The sequence below is a fragment of the Bos grunniens genome, chromosome 3 (assembly GCF_055505025.1).
Source record: "Bos grunniens cultivar Pamir isolate PY7600 chromosome 3, Bosgru_T2T1.0, whole genome shotgun sequence".
Lineage (NCBI taxonomy): Eukaryota > Metazoa > Chordata > Mammalia > Artiodactyla > Bovidae > Bos > Bos grunniens.
In genome coordinates this window covers 8,837,175-8,858,627 of record NC_141167.1, presented here as the reverse complement: position 1 = coordinate 8,858,627, position 21,453 = coordinate 8,837,175, and the positions used below count along the sequence as shown (strand labels likewise).

Below are 21,453 nucleotides of genomic sequence, written 5' to 3'. Positions count from 1 at the left end.
GCACAAGTTCAGACACAGCACTGGAAACTTTGACCTTCAGAACTAGAGAAGGTAAAAGCATCAAGCAGAGACTTGTGATGTGATGCGCCTTCTCTGTATGTTCTGGTAGGAATTACGCTTCGTATCGATTGCCAGGTAATGGCTTGTGGTTGCAGAGGGAAACCAGAGCTAATACAGTGCGATTCTGCCTTTCATAAAGAGGTATTGAAAGTGCATCTGCCATGTGTCTTGAACAGATGGTATAATAAGCAAAATAATAAAGATTTTACCAAAATTAGAAGCCTCTTTCTGTAATATATTGAGACAAATGATTTACAAGATGATTGTCAAGAAAGAAACATCTCAAATAAGTGTTCTGGTTTCTGCATTTTGCACTTTGAAAGTTGGCTGTGGTCTGTAAACAGTGATTCTTAATTGCTAACTGAATGGAAGTCGTAGACCTGTTCAGGAGTGCTTCCTCAGGGGCTTAGCACTCCCCTTATAATAGCCTGAGCAGTTAAATTCATTGGTGTTTGAATTTAATAGCACTGAAATGAGGTTAGCTGAGTTGAAACTGATACTGATACTGATATTAGACCAACTTCACCCAAAAGTAAGTGGGCCCTCCTGTTGAAACAGAACTAGTGATTTAAATTGGAGATGGCGCTAAAACATTCTATAAAGGAACATTGAATTTTTTTCCCTGCAAATTATAATGATTAAGAAAGATACCAAGATCAGGTACATTATTCTTTATTAAATAAATTCAATTCTGTATCCCGAAAATGTTTGCTTTGCTTTCTGGCTAAACCATTCCAGTATATAACCCATATTTGTACCACATTGAACCTGCAAGCAACAAAATCTTTAGTTGTAGTGCAATGTCTTGCCTGTGTACATATGTCATTTCACAAGTTTTAAACTTTAGCCATGGTCCCCAGTGCTCTTTCTTCCATAGTGTACTTCGCTTTCTTTAGAAGAGGCCTGGTCTCTTTCCAGTTCTGCATTGAAGCCCACTGCTGATCATCTTCCCCAGAGATTTCAGGCAGCGTCTGGGTATATACTAGCAGATGACTGAGCTCAAGGGTTATAGGACTGTGGGGTGTATTCAGACCACATGAGGTCTTTTTCGGAGTCTCATATACTGCAGCCCCTCCATCTCTCTTCCAACTGGGAACTGCAGTGTTTGCAGGACCGTGTTACCACTGGAGCAGATTATGATCCTCCTCAGGGGTTAGGATGGGAGAAAAATTGCAAATCTCTGGATATAGACTTAAAACTACTCCATCCTAGTTACCCTGAGTTTTGTTTACAATTGAGGGGGAAAAGAAAATATCAGTACCTGGATGGGATTCCCTTTCACTGTTTTTTCGGTATTAGGAAATATTTTTAGTGTTAATCAAAGAATCTGTATCTGAATAGAGGAATACAAAGTTACTTGTTAGAAAAATTTGCACATAAACAATCTTCAAAGTCTGTCCCATAATTCCACTTTTGCTTTTGGAGTTTGGGCACTTGTAAGTTCCAAGTCTCACAGCTGTAGATTTTGTTGGCTGAGTGCCCTTTTGCTCCATCTGAAGTTTTCCATAAACACCATTTCTGGCTGCAAGTCAAACATGCACACAGGTGCCCTTTTACTGCTCTTTCTCCTTAGGAAGTCTACTCAATTAGACCAGACTAAAACCAATATTGCATTTTAATTTTATATTATTTTTAGAAGAGTCCTGTTTAGACTTAATACATTAAGGCAGAAACAACCAACTGTCTACTGCCAACGGGGAAAGTATTTATATACGTAGTACATTGTATTTTAGCACTTTCTGTATATCTTGAAGATGTATGAATATAAAATATACAGTTTTTACAGGTAGTACAGTTTGCTCATAAAACTGTTATGTTTGCCATATTGAATGCCACTTGTATTTCTTTACCTTTTAGGGGTCATAGATACCTTTGAGACTCTGGCAGAAACACTAGACCCTTTTCCCTGAAAAAAGACAAAGGCATGCCCGCATGCTGTGTACTTCCAGTTTAAGGATTCACTACCCCCAATCTCTCTTATTGGCTGTGGTTAGGAATATTTGGTTCAGGCATCAATTTTTAAGTTATTTAATTATGTTTACTTTTAATCATCTTGTTTACAAGTTAATCTGTTAACATTTTTTTAAAAGTCAGCTGAAACATTTGGTTACTCAGCTTTGTCATATTACAGATGTTACAGAAGGAGAAAGACTTAAGTGCTGAGAAAGGCCATGTGGGTGTCCCTCATTCATTTTAGCCCTGGTCACTGTGGAGCCCTATAATTTTTAGACCTTAAAGGAACTTTGGTAGATACTGTCTTTTGAGTTGCCCGTGAACAACATTATCATTTAATTGTATCGGTAATACACAAATGTATTTATTTAGCTCATTATAGAGTTGACGTTCTCTTTGGAAACCTCCCCCCCAACTTCCCACCCAGATTTACACAAATATAAATCTGGTATAATCATTTAGGTTGTAAAGGATTTATTTTCATGTTTTAGAGCAATTCTTTGCATATGGGGTAGCTTTGGAAATGTGTATTTTATTAGATGGTACTTAGTTTTTTTTCCCCCTCAAGATAATTATTTCAAGTAAAATTGTTATATTGTTAATATATAAGTTGATCTTAACATTGTTTTAGGGGTACACATTTGACGTCGTTTGTCTGCTGGAAGATTAACAAATTTAGTTCCCTTTAGGAATCTTGGCAGTCTCTAGCCCCAAGCTTTTCTGTGCATGTCTATTTTTTTTTTTTAAGAGTACTTTAGACTTAGATCCTAGAACTTCCTCTTTCTGCTTTAGTTTTTGCAGCATTTCTGGCTGCTTCTGATGGGTTTAATTTGTGAGTAAACCCTCGATTAGGAGTTTGAACATCTATGTTCTCTTTCTGCTTTAGTCACTACTCAGCTGGGTGATGGGCTTCTCTGGTAGCTCAGATGATAACGAATCCACCTGCAATGCGGGAGACCTGGGTTCCATCCCTGGGTTGGGAAGATTCCCCTGGAGGAGGTCAAGGCAGCCCACTCTAGTATTCTGTCCGGAAGAATCCCATGGACATAGGAGCCTGGTGGGCTACAGTCCATGGAGTCTCAAAGGGTCAGACACGACTGAGTGAGTAAGTACAACATAGCACAGCTGTGTGATTGTGAGAGATCCCCCTAGGGGTATCCCTTTCCTCACAGGAATAATGGAGGTGGTAAAGTTTGATTCAGCCCTTGTGGTAACTAAGAGGGTCGTATGAGATATTTCAGTACATTTTGTCAGTGTGCAAGCTGTCAACTCATTGTTTTGTGTGTGTAACCCTGGGCAGTGGGCCAGGAGGGTAAGTGTTGTGTCTTAAGTCTCTTCTTTAGTTTTAATCCTGTGTTTTTAATATCAGTATTTGTCCCTGGAGAAAGCCCTCATCTTAATGTGCTAGAGGTTTGAGTAAACAAACAAACAAAAAATGATAAAGTAGTACTATTTCTTTGGGGAAATACTCAGTAGTACTTAGCACTAAGTTGAATATACCTTATGGCCAGCAGTTTCACTCCTAGGTGAAGACCAACAGAAATGCAAACATATGCTTACCAAACTTCATATTCAAGAATGTTTGTCGCAGCACAGTTTATAATAGCAAAAAAAAAAAGAAACAACCAAAATCAGTAGTAGAGTAATACAATGAGATCCCGTATCACAGTGCAAAAGAACAAGCTTCTGTTCTTTTTAACGATGTGGGTGAATTTCCTGAAATGTTCAGTGAAGGAAGCCAGGCGCACTACAGAATGAGAAAATATTTGCAAATAGTGTGACAAGGACTTAATTTCCAGAATATACAAACAGCTCACACAATTAGCAACAAAAACTAGACAACCTAAGAGAAAAATGGGCAGAAGATCTAAGTAGACATTTCTCCAAAGAAGAAATAGAAATGTCCAGTAGGACATGGAAGCATGCTAAATGGCTCTAATTATTAGAGAAATTCAAATCAAAACCACAACGAGGTACCCCCTCACTGTAATGCTCTAGTGTGTATGTAAATTCAGGCAGCTGAAAACAGCAAATAATAAGAAAAATCTTTGATTTGGAAATTCATATTTAAGCCACATAGTATACTGTGTTACAACCATTAATGTAGAAAAGCTTCAAAGAGGTAGCAGCGCTTAGCTTTGATCATCTTAAGTGATCTGGTGGTTTAACCTACACCTTTTTTTGAGGAGGAGAAAAAGGTATGTCACTGTATGAAGTCTGTCATTTGACCTAGTAATTTTACTCTTCGAGGTTTTTTTCAGAAGACGTGGTTCAGAAAAGCAAAACACGTATCACACAGATATCTCTTCCTAGGTTATCTAGTTCTCAATAAATTAGTTATGAAGTCAGTGTCCAGTGGGGAATTACCTAGCAGTTTTGCAACAGCAGCAGGATAAACCTGGTATATATCCATTCATATTATTATTAAGTTGGGCATGACCTAGCAACTGAGCAACAACAAAGATACATAATCACAGAGAAATAGTTGCTGTTTAAATGAAAAGTAGGTTTTGAAATAGTGGGTATACTGATTGAAACTACGTTTTAAAAATGTTATGTAAAAGCTAGCCATAAGTGCGTACAGTTTTATTTCTAAGATTGAGGAATTGGTATTTTTATTTTTAGTATCTTTAATATTTTTTTTGCAACTTACCATCTGTTAGAAAAAATTATAATGACCAGTTTTTGATCAGTTAAGCATTTTGCCTTTCAGTTAAGTTCAGTCGCTCAGTTGTGTATGACTCTTTGCGACCCCATGAACCGCAGCATGCCAGGCCTCCCTGTCCATCACCAACTCCTGAAGTCCACCCAAACCCATGTCCATTGTGTCGGTGATGCCATCCAACCATCTCATCCTCCATCGTCCCCTTCTCCTCCTGCCCTCAATCTTTCCCAGCATCAGGGTCTTTTCAAATGAGTCAGCTCTTCACATCAGGTGGCCAAAGTATTGGAGTTTGAGCTTCAACATCAGCCCTTCCAATGAACGCCCAGGACTGATCTCCTTTAGGATGGACTGGTTGGATCTCCTTACAGTCCAAGGGACTCTCAAGAGTCTTCACCAACACCACAGTTCAAAAGCATCAATTCTTCGGTGCTCAGCCTTCTTCACAGTCCAACTCTCACATGCATACATGACCACTGGAAAAACCATAACCTTGATTAGACGCACCTTTGTTGCCAAAGTAATGTCTCTGCTTTTTAATATGCCATCTAGGTTGGTCATAACTTTCCTTCCAAGGAGTAAGCATCTTTTAGTTTCATGGCTGCATTCACCATCTGCAGTGATCTTGGAGCCCAGAAAAATAAAGTCAGCCACTGTTTCCACTGTTTCCCCATCTATTTGCCATGAAGTGATGGGACTGGATGCCATGATCCTCATTTTCTGAATGTTGAGCTTTAAGCCAACTTTTTCACTCTCCTCTTTCACTTTCATCAAGAGGCTCTTTAGTTCTTCTTCACTTTCTGCCATAAGGGTGGTGTCATCTGCATATTTTAGGTTATTGATAATTCTCCAGGCAATCTTGATTCCAGCTTGTGTTTCTTCCAGTCCAGCGTTTCTCATGATGTACTCTGCATATAAGCTAAATAAACAGGGTGACAATATACAGCCTTGACGTCCTTCTTTTCCTATTTGGAACCAGTCTGTTGTTCCATGTCCAGTTCTAACTGTTGCTTCCTGACCTGCATACAGGTTTCTCAAGAGGCAGGTCAGGTGGTCTGGTATTCCATCTCTTTCAGAATTTTCCAGTTTATTGTAATCCACACAATCAAAGAGTTTGGCATAGTCATTAGTGGGTGTTTTGGGGGGCGGAGGGTGTGGCTCTTATTTTGGTGCCTCCATTGGTTCTCAGAGCCTTAGTGTAAAAGTAGATGGAAATGAGTGTTTTGATCAGCTTGTCCATCAGGTATTTGTATTCCCAGTGTGCCCGGCACGTATTACTTGTGACTGAAAGATTACATGGGTTAAAAGTTATTTACTATTGCTTACCAGTTTATACACATTAGGGATTTCTTTGTTTTAAATTTTTCTTCTGTATGTATAGCTGTATTTTTCATCAAGTCATATAATAGATGTGGGCTTTGTAAAATGTCTTGTTCCTTCTTATTCTTAGCAGGATAGCTTGGAACATCTGACCTTTCTAACCCAAGGGAAGATGTGGAATGCACCTATAGTTGAACTCATAAAACTTGGTACTTGCTGTGCAATAAATATTTGTTAAATGAGTCAGAAGATTAACATGAGAATTGTAGTTACTTCATTTAAACAGTGGTATGTGATTTTGGACAGTTCCCATGGGTTATCTTTTTGATCCTCAGTATTCTCAGCTGTAAAATTGGAAAAATAATTTCTAATACTGAGGATTGTTACAACGATTAAATCGGTTAAATGAGTGTTTTTGTTAACTACGGCCGTGTAACAAGTTACTCCAAAACTTAGTGGCTGAAAACAGCAAGCATTTATTCCCTCAGTTTCTGTGGGCCAGGAAGAAGCAGCTTAGCTCCATCTCTTAGCTTAGGTCTGGCCTGGGTCTTCTGTGTGGTTTCAGTCATTTCAAGGCTCAGATCCACTTCCACGCCCACTCACAAGGCTGTTGGCAAGCCTTAGTTCTCTGCGATGTGGGCTTCTCACGTGGCTGCCTCACAACAGGGCTGCTGGATTCCCTCAGAGAGAGCATCCAAGATGGAAGTTTTTAACTCAGTATCAGAAGTGACATCTCAATCAGGTCTACTGGATTCTGTTTGTTAGGAGCAAGTCAGTAAGTCCAGCCCACACTTAAGGTGAGGTAATTACACAAAGATCAGAAGACAGGGATTGTTGAGAGTTGTCTTGGAGGCTGCCTATAGTAATAAGATTTTGCCCAGCAAATAATTGTACCTGCCTCCCATTCCAAGATATTTTATCGTGTAATAGAACAACCCAAACGAACTTTTTGGCCAACCCAGTACTTGATAACAACCTAATAACTATTTGGGTAAACAGGATAGGGACTCTTTAATACATGTGAAATGGAATATAAGAGGATGAGCAGAATTCCCTCATTTTCAAATATACAATTTTTTTCACTTTAATACAGTTTATTGGAAAGAATTGAGATTATAACTGAAAGAACATGTAACTTTTATAAAGTGAGGATTCCAGTGTATGTTTTAGATTGTCAACCACATACTTTAATGTGAAATTTTCTATAGTTCATTATGAATTACATATGTTAGCACATGTGGTATAGTTACAGTGACTAACAAATTTGTATGGTTTAAGTTTCTCTTGTCTTTTGAAAGTACCAATTTAGTTTTCTAGGTATAACAGTCTCTCTTTTACTGTTAATGTAACTCTTGAGTTGTATCCGGTTAGACATAACTTAGCTTTGAATTTTGTTCAAAAGCAATTTGTTGTATGCCTATAATGTCCTGGGTGCCAGAGTAAATGACGAGTTGTAGCTTATACTTCCTATTTCTGAGTTTACAGTCTGTTTGGAATAAAAGAGAGGTTGAAGTTTACCGATACTTTGGACAGAATCACTGGTAGAAGTTGATATTAAATACGTTGATTTACTAAATCAGATAGTTAAAAGTATTGTACGACTTAGGGGAAAAAAAGGATATACTGGTAAGGGAGGATTGCCAGGTGAAAATAGGAAGGGTACAAAGCAGTCCATGTAACAGTCTGAGGGTAGCGTGGGAATGTGAATGAAGAATCTGTGTATACGTGTGTAAGTATGAAGGTGAAGTGAAGTAGCTCAATCCTGTCCGACTCTTTGCAACCCTGTAGACTGTAGCCTACCAGGCTCTTCCCTCCATGGGATTCTCCAGGCAAGAATACTGGAGTGGGTTGCCATTTCCTTCTCCAGGGGATCTTCCCGACCCAGGGATCGAACCTGGGTCTCCCGCATTGCAGGCAGACGCTTTAACCTCTGAGCCACCAGGGTAGGCTATGCGTAAGTATAGCCATGGTCAATTTTTGAAAGGCTTTATAAGAAACTGTTGATGGTAGTTTTACTCTGGGGAATCTTGTATAGTGGATGGTTGATTTACTTTTCATTGCATGACTTAAAAAAAAGCACATATTATTTCTGTTTGAAAAAATAATTGCTCAGTCTTTGAACATTCAGCTTTAAGAAATGTGTCTAATAATATACTCATATATCCACAGATATTTTATATCTACTGCCTGAACATTGAGAGGGACGTATTTGCAGAAAAGCTTGATTTGAGCAATTAAGTCTGTTTTCAAAATCCTCGCTGGCTGAGGCTTACGGTTACTCAATTTCTTTGCAGGGAGACCAAATTTTGAGGAAGGCGGACCAGTGTCAGTGGGAAGAAAGCATGAATTTATACGATCAGAGAGTGGAAATTGGCGTATTTTCAGAGAGGAACAGAATGGAGAAGATGAAGATGGAGGCTGGCGACTAACTGGATCGAGAAGGGATGGAGAAAGGTGGCGGCCCCACAGCCCTGGTAAGAACCCTGTTGAGCAGAAGCACGCAGGGACCCAAGGAAGTGAGGATTTTGCAGAAATTTTTAAGAAAACCTAAACCGATAAAAAAGAGAGGAGTCATATTTACGTTGTCACACTCAGTCTTGTTACTACAAAAAAATTTGACATAAAAATTCCCCACACCTGTTCAGTTGATTAGAAAAAGTCACTTTTCTTTTTCTGGGGCAGTATGGTTTAATGGGAAGCACCTGCCCTTAACTGTGAAAATGAGAGAGAATTTCATTTGGTTTTTCTAAGTCTCTGAATCTTTTTTCAGCATGCTTTTTAATGTGGTAATTTTATGCTTACTTAGGAATATGTGCATTCCCTGAAGTGAGGTTTTTTTTTCCCTGCATAAGAAAGGATTTATTCTTTTTTTGTTCTGAAAATGTGATTTCTTCTTATTTGAAGAATAAACTTTAATCCTAGGTCAGAAGCATAATCATAAGTTTATCCTTTTGTCCCTCTAACTTTAGAAAAAGGAGAGAGAATAGTCATGATTAGTGGTTTTGTAAGTTCTTCTGTTTGACTCTTAAGAAGGCTTCAGACTGTTCTTCCTGACATTAGATATGCTGGTAATTGAAGACACTGGTGCTTTGTGTCAAAGTTCATTCCCTACCCAAGTGCTGATTCCATGCCTCATGATCATCAGATGCCCCTGCAGTTTGAATCTTGGGTCATGCAGAACTGAAGCATACAAAGAGTGTGTACATGTCTTTTGAATTTCGCATGCATAACATTATTTTATGTACTGACTGTATGCCAAGGAAGCGTACTTAATAGAGGGAGATATAATAATGTAATGCTGGGAAAGATTGAAGGCAGGAGGAGAAGGGGACGACAGAGGATGAGATGGGTTAGATGGCATCACCGACTCGATGGACGTGAGTCTGAGTAAGCTCCAGGAGTTGGTGATGGATAGGGAAGCCTGGCGTGGTGCAGTCCATAGGGTCGCAGAGAAGTTGCACCCTGAGTGACTGAACTGAACTGATAATAATGTAAACTGTTTTCATTTACTTAAAAGAAGTTGATTAATAAATCATTGGCCTGAGTAAACATTATAAATGGCCCTTAGGTTCCTTTATGGAGTTGTGGATAGGTGGAAACTTAGTGAAGTTAATCATTGGATAGAGTCATAATCCTTTTATCTCAACTCCTCACTGGCTGCCTCTTGGGAGAGATTTCTGTCATTAGTGGGCATTGTTTGCATCACAGTTATCTGGGCACTTCTTATCAGTCTGTGTCCTGGGCAACCAGATCTTAGAGTTCTCTTCAGGGGATTATGGGATTTTGTGCTGAGCTTGCCTGTAAGCAGAGGGGCTTGTAGACTGTTCCCAACAAACATTCAGTGAAAGAATGGTCGGGATCTGGGCTGAGTGAGAAGAAAATTCCAGCTGATCAAAAACAAACAAGGTGAATGTTTTGGAAGATGAACAGTGTTTCTGAGCCTGAACGTCTAATGTTCATTCTATTAAAGTGAGTTAAAAGTAAATATATTCTGCCACTTACCACCTCACCCAAGAGCTTAGATTTTGGATATATATTGTCTCTATTTTTGTCCACCTATCTTTTGTAAATATTTCTTTGCAGTGAAATTTGACTTTCACGTCAGCTTTGTCATCAGCTTGGTGATTTTCAAGTTTTTTTTAATCCATTTATTTTAAAAAGACAGTTTGTGGGACATAAAGATATATGGGGGCTGAATAGTGTAAATATGCATTTAAAAAATCTACTTTTTTAACCCAGCATATTAAAAGCAAGTCTGATTATGTCAGTTGTTATTAGTTACTATCTTAACATTTTAATTAATGTTTTATTAGAGTTGATTAAAATTTTAAATACAGTGATTTTTACTTAAAATAATATCATAATTTAGTTCAGATTTAAGGTCTATAAAGCAGTGGTCAGTCTTAATAAGCTATAGATGTGCCTTATCTGCTACATTTAGTTTCATGAATAAAATTTTATTAACTATTTAAGATAACAAAACAATGATAGGGTGTAATTTTATTAAAGTATATCTCACAGCTGGGTAGTTATGGAGTTGGGAGCATTAAGGACAGCAGAGCACCCGCTCTGGGAGGTGAACTCAGGAAACTGAGAGGGAAACATGAGCCACATGCCTAGAAGGATAGATTCCTATCGCAGTGCATACTTAGACACAAGAGCAGCAGACAGAGCACTCTGGAATTCAGCTTTTGATCATGAATACTTCTTTGGGATAATAGCTCTAGGTTTACATTTGGACAATCTGGTTATAAAACTCCTTCATTTTCATAGGAGGCAGTAAATTGTGTTTTGTTGTTGTAAGTAAAGTGTGGGAAGTGGAAGAATAAAGTTTTCTTTCCTTTTTGTAAGTGACTTATGGGACTTCCCTGGTGGCTCAGACAGTAAAAAAAGAATCTGCCTGCAGTCCAGAAGACCTGGGTTCAATCCCTGGGTGCAGAAAATCCCCTGGAGAAGGAAATGGCAATCCACTCCAGTATCCTTGCCTGGAGAAGTCCATGAACAGAGGGACCTGGTGGGCTACAGTCCATGGGGTCACAAAGAGTCAGACATGCCTGAGTGAGTAACACTTTCACACTTTCACTTTAAGAGGCTTATAAGATGCTACCTGTATTTGATATTTTAACATTTTGCCCTGATCACAGGTTTTAGCAAATTGGGTCTCAAGAGTACAGTAACATTTAACTTTGACCTCCTTTGTGTGTGTGTGTGTGTGTGTGTGTGTGTGTGTGTGTGTGTGTGTGTGTGTATCTCCCTCGGAGAAAGCAGTCAAGGATATAAAATCATAATAGGATAAAACTTGCATCACTTTTGAAGACTCTCTTAGATTCAGGTTTGTCAGTATTAACAAGAGGACTGCCCCCCACCTGTTTTTTGTTTGTTTGTTTGTTTTTTAACTTAGATCTTTTCTTCTTGGGCAGTTGTTTTCTGTTGGAAAGTAGATGTTCTAAGTAATATGCAAGGGTGGATTTAGGAATGTCCCTGGGGGTATTCCATGGAAATTCAAACTCCCTAGAGAGAGTTAAGAGATGAGAGAAAAGGGAAAGGAAAGTAAGCCTGTTACTGTGGAAAGAGCAGTAGAGGATGCAGGATTGGATTCCAGTTGCTTTGTTATGCAGGTTACTTCTGCTGTCAGAGGTTTTGTTTCATAAACTATATAATTGGGATAGTGGGCCAGATATGACATGTCAGTGCTATAATTTCATGACTGTTTTGGGAAGTGGGGAGGAATCAGAATTACCAATGGGATCCTGACACTAGTGGGTGGACATGATGAGCCTGCTATTAAGAATTGACATAATAGCATCATGTCGTGGATATTGTTATATTGTCGAGGGGGCTGGTCTTATCCATAAAGAATGATAGTTTCATCAGAAGAAAGAAAATGCTTTAAGACTTGCCAAAGGGAGAGCATGGACTCAGGATGGAAGGATAGCCAGTGCCTAAGTCTAGGCTAGGAGTGGGCCACATGAATGACTGATCAACACTTCAGTCAGACATTCAGTTCTAGAGCTTATTAAAAGTAGATACTTCAAAGAACTGTCCTTTAAAAGTGGTTTCCTTTAAGTTTATCTTTAAAAGCTTTAGAGTATGTTGTGATAGTAGTTTATGAAGATAACTACTGTTGTCACTTACTGAGGCTACATAGAATATAATAGTGAACTTTGAGCTTCGTTTTGTTTGCTTCATTTCCTACTTTTCTCTTTATAGGTTGATCCATTTGCATTAGCTGTCAGTTGTAATTTTCTCCTTTGATTCCTGTCCATGGTTTTCTCTTTCGAATACTGTCATAAAACTTCTCTAAGGTTTGTGTCCTCCTCCTCATCCCAGATGGCCCTCGTTCTGCAGGCTGGCGGGAACACATGGAACGACGGCGAAGGTTTGAGTTTGATTTTCGAGATCGGGATGATGAACGGGGTTACCGAAGGGTGCGCTCTGGCAGTGGAAGCATAGATGATGACAGGGATAGCTTGCCTGAATGGTGCTTGGAGGACGCTGAAGAGGAAATGGGCACATTTGACTCATCTGGAGCGTTCCTCTCTCTGAAGGTAAGAAATTTGTTTTAAATATTATCACAGGTACTGACCTTCTTCCAAATCCAAATATGCTGTTCATCTTTGGCTTTATTTTCTCCCTACAGAAAGTACAGAAAGAGCCTATTCCAGAAGAGCAGGAGATGGACTTCCGACCTGTAGAAGAAGGGGAGGAGTGCTCCGACTCTGAGGGCAGCCATAATGAAGAAGCCAAAGAACCCGATAAGACAAATAAGAAGGAGGCAGAGAAGACAGACAGAACAGGAGTTGGTAAGGCTCACTTTGCCCTTTATTTTTAATCAAACTAAGTTTCCTAAGTTGTTAATTTAAGATTGCTTCCTATTGCAGAAGCTAGTGAGGAAACAACCCAGACCTCCTCTTCATCTGCTAGACCAGGTTCTCCTTCAGACCAACCTCAGGAAGCACCACAGTTTGAGAGGAAAGAGGAATCCAAAACTGAGCAAATGGAAAAAGCTGAAGAAGAGAGTCGGACAGAAAATAGTCTATCAACCAAAGTATCCAGCAGGGGGGATGGTATGTATTTATGAGAGTCAGCAAGCCAGACTTGGATTTTGTTGGGACAGGTGATTAAATGATATGATAGGCTTCATTTTTGCCTCTTTGAACTGCTTCTAGTGGTGGATTATTGGAATAGGTTGTTTTACCTGTGTGTGTGCACATGCTCAGTCACTTCAGTTGTGTCCAATTCTGTGAGACGCTATAGACTATAGCTTGCCAGGCTCCTTTGTCCACGAGATTCTCCAGGCAAGAATACTGGAGTGGGTTGTCATGCTGTACTCCCAGGGATCTTCCTGACCCAGGGATCAAACGGGAATCTCCTGCTTTGCAGGCAGATTCTTTACCACTGAGTCACAGGAGAAGCCCATTTTACCAGTCAGCCTACTCAAACACTGCTTCCCCTGTGTATCTATCCCAGAATTCATCAAAACAAGTAGAAGCAGCAAGGTACTATCACTTCCTAGGGGTACAGCCACCCTGGTATCAGTCAGGCAAACTGGATTTGGGATCCTCTTGCCTGGAAAATCCCATGGACGGAGGAGCCTGGAAGGCTGCAGTCCATGGGGTTGCTAAGAGTCGGGCATGACAGAGCGACTTCACTTTCACTTTTCACTTTCATGCATTGGAGAAAGAAATGGCAACCCACTCCAGTGTTCTTGCCTGGAGAATCCCAGGGACAGGGAAGCCTGGTGGGCTGCCGTCTGTGGGGTCGCAGAGTCGGACATGACTGAAGCGACTTAGCAGCAGCAGCAGTAGTTTGATTTCTGTATCAGATTCCTTTTATGTAATGGCTGTGTATGTGTCCAGATGACAGACCATAATGCCATTGTTTCAAAGAGGCCAAGATAACTCTGTGGAAGACCCATCACCTTTGCTAGAGAATAAACTTAAACTATATCTCCTTTTCCAGTGTTACTGTATTGATTTTAAGTTGCTCATACACCTTAACAGGCAGTATTAATGTTCATTTCCATGTTTCTTCTTGTCTGTACTAAAAAATGGCAGTGTAATGCCTGATATGGAAAGGTAATTGATTTATTCACAATGAAAATTAGGGCTTCCCTGATAGCTCAGTTGGTAAAGAATCCACCTGCAAGGCAGGAGACCCTGGTTCAATTCCTGAGTTGGGAAGATCCTCTGGAGATAGGATAGGCTACCCACTCCAGTATTCTTGGGCTTCCCTTGTGGCTCAGTTGGTAATGAATCCACCTGCAATGAGGGAGACCTGGGTTTGATCCCTGGTTTGGGAAGATCCCCTGGAAAAGGGAAAGGCTACCCACTCCAGTATTCTCGCCTGGAGAATTCCATGGACTATGGGTTGCAAAGGGTCAGATACAACTGATCACCTTTCACTTTCACCATGAAAATTCATGCCTGTTAACTTGGCCTATGAGAACCTTGCGTGATCTAGCATCTGCCCTGCCTCTGCAATTTCAGCACTAAACTCTCTCTGTACTTTGTACTCTATTCGTCAGCTTCACAGCCTATTAGTCCTGAAATGTGCCTTGTTCTCTTGCCTTTGTGCCTTAGCATATGCTGTTTTCTGTGCCTGAAACTCTTCCACCCCAAGGTCCCAAGCTAGGTTAGGTGTCTTCTCCTTAAACAGCCAGTACCGCTTCTGAAAAACAACATTATGAAGAACTGTTTGTTATTTCTCTTGCCCAGTAAATACTATTTTGAGAGCTTGAAACAAGGATTTTTTTTTTCCTTCCATTTTTTTATGTTGGTAACAAAGCTAAATGAATGAATTCAGCAAGTATTTGAATCTCTACTGTATATATCAGGTACCGTGGGACTTGCACATTTTGAGACCTCTTTCATTTGTAGTAGTAATTTTTCAGCTATGCTGTGGTCCAAGTTATTTGTGGTTCATACTTCTAAATGTACACATCTAGGGCCTTATTCTAGGAGGTTTTAGGATGGGGTCTAGACACGTATCTTTTGGGAAAGCTGCATAAATGTCCATTGAGGATTGAAACTCTGGACTTAATAATTTATAGGGGAAATAAAGCATGTGCATATCAGTAACCTAGGACCAAAAAAATACGGATTCATGATTGGCACACTCCTGGAATGATCAGGAAGCAAGTGTCTTTGAACTTGTCTTAAAATAATGAGTAGAATTTGGAGTTGGGTGTAGCAGGATGAATTAGAAGAGGGCGTTCCAGTAGAAGGTTGCAGTGAAAGCTACAGCGAGGAAATGGGGCCGATCCAAGCATGGGCAGGAAATCAGCTTCTGTTTTTATTTAGATGAAGTATGAGATGTGAAAAGGCGGCCGGTGGGAAACATGGTTGGAACATGTATCTGAAAGCTGTGTGTGAGGGTAGATTGTGTTGACAGAGGGCTGCTCTGTGACCTGTTGGTGTCCTGAGCAGTGCACTTGTAAAGGGAGGTCGTGGCAGATGAGATTTCACAGTAAAAATTGACAGGACATAGTTACTGCTTGTTGTTTATTAGGGCAAGGAGGAAGGAAGAGTCAAAGATGAATGAGGTGTGTGAGAGGATTTAGGGTATCCTTAATAGAAAAAGAGTGGAAGTTTTGAGGAGCACATTTGGGAGGGGAAAGAACAAATTCAGGTTAGGAACATGGAGTCTGAGGTGTTGGTGAGAAATTCGGTAGAGATGGCCAGAGAGCAGTTGAGAGTGAGGGGACTGTAGCTCAATCTGGGCTGCAGAAAGAATGAACATTTAAAAGGTTACATGCACTGTTAGGAGTGAGAAGAAGTGGACTGAGAATAGAACCTGGGTAATCCCTATTTTTAGAGGGTAGATAGAGGAGCCAGAGAAAAATCTTGGCAAGGCAGGAAGAAGAGTGCAGGAAAAGGAAGGAAGGAGAACGTTCCAGTTTAGAATTGGAAAGATAATGTCAGACCTAAGGTTCAGTGATGGGGACTAGGAAAAACCATTGTGTTTGAGCACTTTGGGTGAATGCTTATCTTTGGGAGAGAAGCTTTGGGGCTGTTGGAAGTGGAAGTTACCTTATAGCTGGTGTGGGTGGTGGTGAAGTAGGGAAAGTTGTATAGACGTCACACTGTCCTTTTAAGAAGTCTGGCAAAGGGTGGAGAGGAACCGGAATTTGGAGAAGCTTGCTATAATTGAACAAACAAGATTTCAAAGGGGAAACTACGATTGTATCTAATTACTTCCATCCCCCTTTCCTCCTCAAGAGCCTGAATACTGAGAGGTTAGAAATAGGAACCAAGACAGAACCTCTTTTGTAGTCTTTACTCTTATTGTGAAGAACCTCCTGCTCTGTACAGGTATACCCAGTGAACTTTTTGTTACCCTGCAGAATGTATTGTATTGAATTATGTGTCAAATTATAAATCTAATTATTATGAATTATAAGTCGGAATAGGTAATTATTCAAAGTAATTGCAGATGTTTTTAATAAAGGTTTTTATACTTCCCTTGTAGCTCAGCTGGTAAAGAACCCACCTGCAATGTGGGAGACATAGTTTCCATCCCTGGGTTGGGAAGATCCCCTGGAGAAAGGAAAGGCTACCCACTCTCCAGTATTCTGGCCTGGAGAATTCCATGGACTGTATAGTCCATGGCGTCATTAAGAATTGGACACGACTGAGCAACTTTCACTTTCACGTGCTGAGATACAGTGTCTTTGAGGAGATTTGCAGTGCTATTTACTGTCTTTACAACTCAGAGACATGATGTAAAGAAGGGATTGGACTAATTCTGTTTGTTTTCAAGAGGTCGACCTATAACTATTGGGTAGATACTCTAGTGACACAGTATGGCACTGCAGCACTTCGTCATTCTGGGGAGGAATACACACTTCTCCATAAGAAGTAGGAGCAGTGTTCATGACATGGTTCACAAATCTGTTGAACCCATTTAGCGAGCTGCTCAACTTGATGCTAGTTATTCTTTCTAAGAGTCTATTTTAGAGGATTTTCATCTGTCTACGTTTTTTTTCTCTAGAAGTGGTTCCTGCTGTCCAGCAGCCCCTATCGCAGATCCCTTCAGATACAGCCTCTCCGCTCCTCATCCTCCCGCCTCCTGTCCCCAGCCCTAGTCCTGCCCTCCGGCCAGTGGAGACGCCAGTCGTCGGTGCTCCTGGAATGGGCAGTGTTCCCACAGAGCCAGACGACGAAGAGGGTCTCAAACACTTGGAGCAGGTACAAGTCACGTAATAATTCTATCTTTCCTCGCGAACTGCCATAAAAATTGAAAAGCATTAAATGAATATTCAGAAATGGAACTTTTGTGCACTAGATTCTGTGTACTGAGAAACTTGTTTTCGTGTCTCATGTTTATTTGTGAGTAATTGTCTTTCAAACCATTTCACGCTTTTAAGTTTCTGCTATGTAGTAGTCATTAAGTCAGGTTATTTTTTGCTCTTCTGAGGTTGCCCTGAGCTGTTTCCTTTTCTTTTTTCTTTTTGGAGATTAATGGAATGCCAGAAATGGCGAATACAAGCAGCTGTGGATAGGCACTGTGTCATCTATATTTTTCGCCTAAAGTGTAACAGGGAAAACCGAAATACCATCATATTGATGTCTCTAGAGTTCCCTAACATTTTTATATACTGTTGCTTGTATGTAAGGTAAATGATAGCTTGCTTTCTACAGAGGAAATTCTCTTTCCTTCCGGGTACAGTAGTTGGTGGCAGGAAGTATTGCAGAAAGGAATAAAAACTTGTAAAAGTTTTTATTTGTAATTGTATTATAATTGAGCTTTTTGATCTATTAACATGTTTTTACAGATTTAGTTTGTATAATTTAGGATTATTTGTTTAAATGGCACTCTTAAGTGTGTTGATAAGATGCTTGGATTTTGATCTGTTCCAGTTTTAGTCTCATTTGAGTTTGCTTGATAATTTTGAAACATTAAGCAAGACTTGATCCCCCTGAACCTGCCTTAGTTCACAAAGTTTCCCTCTTTGTGAAATGAGGATCATACCTATTTCATGGCATTATTGGATGAATTGAATTGTTGCCTGCTGTGTCCTTTGCACAGTGCCTCTCACAGATCAAGTAGTCCAAAAGAGACAGACAATTACGTGTACAAGTATTAATTTAGGATCATTTGTTTCCACAGTTCATTTTTTAATTTTTTCTCTTAGCAAGCTGAGAAAATGGTGGCTTATCTCCAAGACAGTGCACTAGATGATGAGAGACTGGCATCAAAACTGCAAGAACACAGAGCGAAGGGAGTCTCAATTCCACTGATGCATGAAGCAATGCAGAAGTGGTATTACAAAGATCCTCAGGGAGAAATTCAAGGTAGGTTGTTCCATTCTACTCTAAGTAGAGAAGCATGCCATTACCTCCAGATTCTCTAAGATGGTGATTCAGTCGTTCAGTCACTCAGTCGTGTCTGACTCTTTGCGACCCTGTGGACTGCAGCATGCCAGGCTTCCCTGTCCATCACCAACTCTCAGAACTTGCTCAAACTCATGTCCATTCAGTTGGTGATGGCATGCAACCATCTCATCCTCTGTCATCCCCTTCTCCTCCTGCCTTCAGTCTTGCCCAGCATCAGTCCTTCCAGTGAATATTCAGGACTGATTTCCTTTAGGATGGACTGGTTGGATCTCCTTGCAGTCCAAGGGACTCTCAAGGGTCTTCTCCAACACCACAGAACAAAAGCATGGTGATTATTTAACATTAATTTGTGTAATCGTAGAACAGAAGTCAGCGCTGCAGGCTTTCTTCTTTTGTATAGATGTTTGTTTAATAGGTTCCTTCATTAGTACTTTACATTTCAATGATGGGAGGGAGTCCAGTGAAAATAATCTGAATACAAGGCAGATTGTGATTACTAATATGATGCGGGGGGGAGTAGTCAGTATGCTTAAGACCCCCTCATTTCTGGCATGCCAGCTACTGACTGGGCAGTTGAGTTTCATCCATTCACTGTATTTTACCACCTTATAAAAAAAGATGATGGCAGTCATCTTGGAAAAGCTTGTTTGAATGTTTCACTGAAATGGAGTTGATATCATAAATGACAAATATTTAAAATATTTGAAAAGAGTACCATATTTTAAACTAATTGCTTAAAGTATGTGTATGGTATGTAAGTTAGATTAGAATGGGGAGAGAATGTTGTGAAGAACATCTGTTGATTTTTCATTTCTGCTTTTGAAGTTTTTGCTTGTAACCTGAATTTTGTTGTTGACTGTTACCTCTCTTTAACGTCATAATTTCTTTTCTATCCTCAGTCCCCCTCCCCTGCTTTATTCTTCCTTTTAGTATCTATCACTGCATGGCACTGTGTATATTTTTTGATTATCTGAATTTGCATGCCTGTAGAATGTTTTAATTAAAACATATACAGGTGTGTATTGTAATTATATTTATTTTGAGATAATTGTAGCTTTATAAACAGTTGTGAGAAATAATACACAGATTCTATGTACATTTTCCCAGTTCACCCAGTGGTAACCTCTTGTAAAACTAACAGTATCACACCCAGGATATGGACACTGATACAGTCAAGATTCGGAACAGGCTCTGAACAGTCTTTAACAGAACAAAAGTTTTAAATTTTGATGAAGTACAGTAGATTATGAATACCTTTTTTCTTTTATGGATTGTGCTTTGGTTTAATTAAGAACTCTTTGCTGAACACATCTCAAATGTTTTATCCCTTTCCCCCTCCCAACTCATAGCTTTATGTTTTGTATTTAAGTTGGTATTCCATTTTGAGTTAATTTTTATATAAGGTATGTGACGTAGGTCAAGATTTTAATTTTTTTTGCCTGTGAATATCCACCTGTACTGGTACCTTTTCCTCTTTTTTCTATCTGTCTTTTCCTCCCTGAATTGTCGTTGTACTTTCTTCAAGATTTCGTTGAACGTATTTATTTGTGTTGGTTGATTTCTGGGTTCTGTTTTCTTTTGCTCTTTTGGCCATGCTGCATGGATTCTGGGGTCTTAGTTTCCCAACTAGGGATTGAACATCTGCCCCTGCAGCAGTAGCACAGAGCCCTACCCACTGGACTACCAGAAATTCCCTGGTTTCTTTATTCTTTATTTGATCTTTGTGTTTGCCCCTCTAGCCAAAGCTGTGTGGTCTTGATTATCATAGCTATAAAGTGAGTTCTGAAATTGGGTATACTGTTTTTTACCATAAAAGTTTTTGAGTAATCCTATTTATATATACCAGAAATCTTGTGGAGATTTTAATAGTGCATGGGTGTGTGCTAAGTTGCTTCAGTCGTGTGCAAGTCTTTTCGACCCTGTGGACTGTACCCCGCCAGGTTCCTCTGTCCATGGGATTCTCCAGGCGAGGATACTGGAGTAGGTTGCCATATAGGGATTACGTTACACTTTTATCATTTTGAAGAGAATTGACAATTTTTACCATGTTGAGTCTTCCCATCCATGAACGTGGTATGTCTCAGTTTTTTTAGATCTTTAATTTCTTTCATCAGCACTGTGTAATTTTCAATATAGATTCTGTGCGTATTTTATTAAATTTTTACCTAAGTATATGACTTTTTGAGCAGTTGTAAATCTTGCTGTATTTCAGTGTTTACTGCTACTATGTAGAATTGAATTTTAGATGTTTGTGTATTCTGTGACCTTACTGAGCTCTTTTATTAGTGCTAGGAGTTGTTTTGTTAGATTCCATAGGTTTTCTATGTAGACTGCTGTCATCTGCAGATAGGGATGGTTTTCTTTTTTTCCTTTCCAATCTGTAAGCCTCCTTCCTTTTGTTGCTTTACTGTGTATTCCAAACTGTTAAGTAAGAGGGGTGAGAGCAGACACACTTGCTTTGTTTATCCTACTTTCCTACCTTAGGGGGAGCTTTAATAATGATTAAGTGGTCGTGTTAACTGTTGAGTTTTTTAGGTGCTGTTTATCTGGTTAAGGAAGTACCCTTTATTTTGAGAGCTTTTTATCATGATTGGATATTAGGTTTTGTCAAATGCTTTTTCAGCATCCCTTGGTAACGATCATGTGATTTTTCTTTTACCCAGTTAAATATGGTAGATTACAATGACTGGTTTTTTGAATATTGAATCAGATTTTCATCCTTGGAATAAACTGTTTGGTCATGGTATGTAATTCATTTTATATATTGCTGAATCTTAGTGATAAATTGTTTGGGATTTTTGTATCTCCATTCCTAAAGAATATTTTGTAGTTTTTTTTTCTTTGTACTCTCATTGTCTGATTTTGGTATCAAGATAATACTAGCTTCATAAAATGAACTGGCAATTATTTCTTCCCCTTCTGTTTTATGGAAAACATTGTTTAGAATTGGTGTTAACTCTCGGTGTGTGTGTGGTTTCTGCTTTAGTAGTTTGTACTTCTTAACCTCCTACTCTTGTTTGTTCCTTTCCCCCTTCCTTCCCACTAGTAACCACTAATTTGTTCTTTGTGTCTATGAGTCTGTTTCTTTTTGGTTGTTTTTACTAATTAGGTGTATTTTTT

General features: G+C 39.5%; 1 protein-coding gene across 14 annotated transcripts in view; it reads left to right on the top strand.

Moving 5' to 3' along the window:
- GIGYF2 (GRB10 interacting GYF protein 2) overlaps window positions 1-21,453 on the top strand; it is a 127,510-nt gene that overhangs the window by 67,096 nt on the left and 38,961 nt on the right. For 9 of the 14 annotated variants that reach the window (XR_015155412.1, XR_015155411.1, XM_086377863.1 and 6 more), the window contains 6 exons: window positions 8,290-8,469; window positions 12,326-12,543; window positions 12,636-12,798; window positions 12,877-13,062; window positions 16,988-17,184; window positions 18,132-18,291. Coding sequence is in view for 12 of the 14 variants with exons in the window: in XM_086377863.1 (XP_086233989.1) it covers window positions 8,290-8,469; window positions 12,326-12,543; window positions 12,636-12,798; window positions 12,877-13,062; window positions 16,988-17,184; window positions 18,132-18,291 (1,104 nt within the window). In the remaining 2 variants the exon portion in view is untranslated. The remainder of the gene's footprint in view (window positions 1-8,289; window positions 8,470-12,325; window positions 12,544-12,635; window positions 12,799-12,876; window positions 13,063-16,987; window positions 17,185-18,131; window positions 18,292-21,453) is intronic. The other 5 variants (XM_086377904.1, XM_086377873.1, XM_086377893.1 and 2 more) reach the window with 1 other exon arrangement.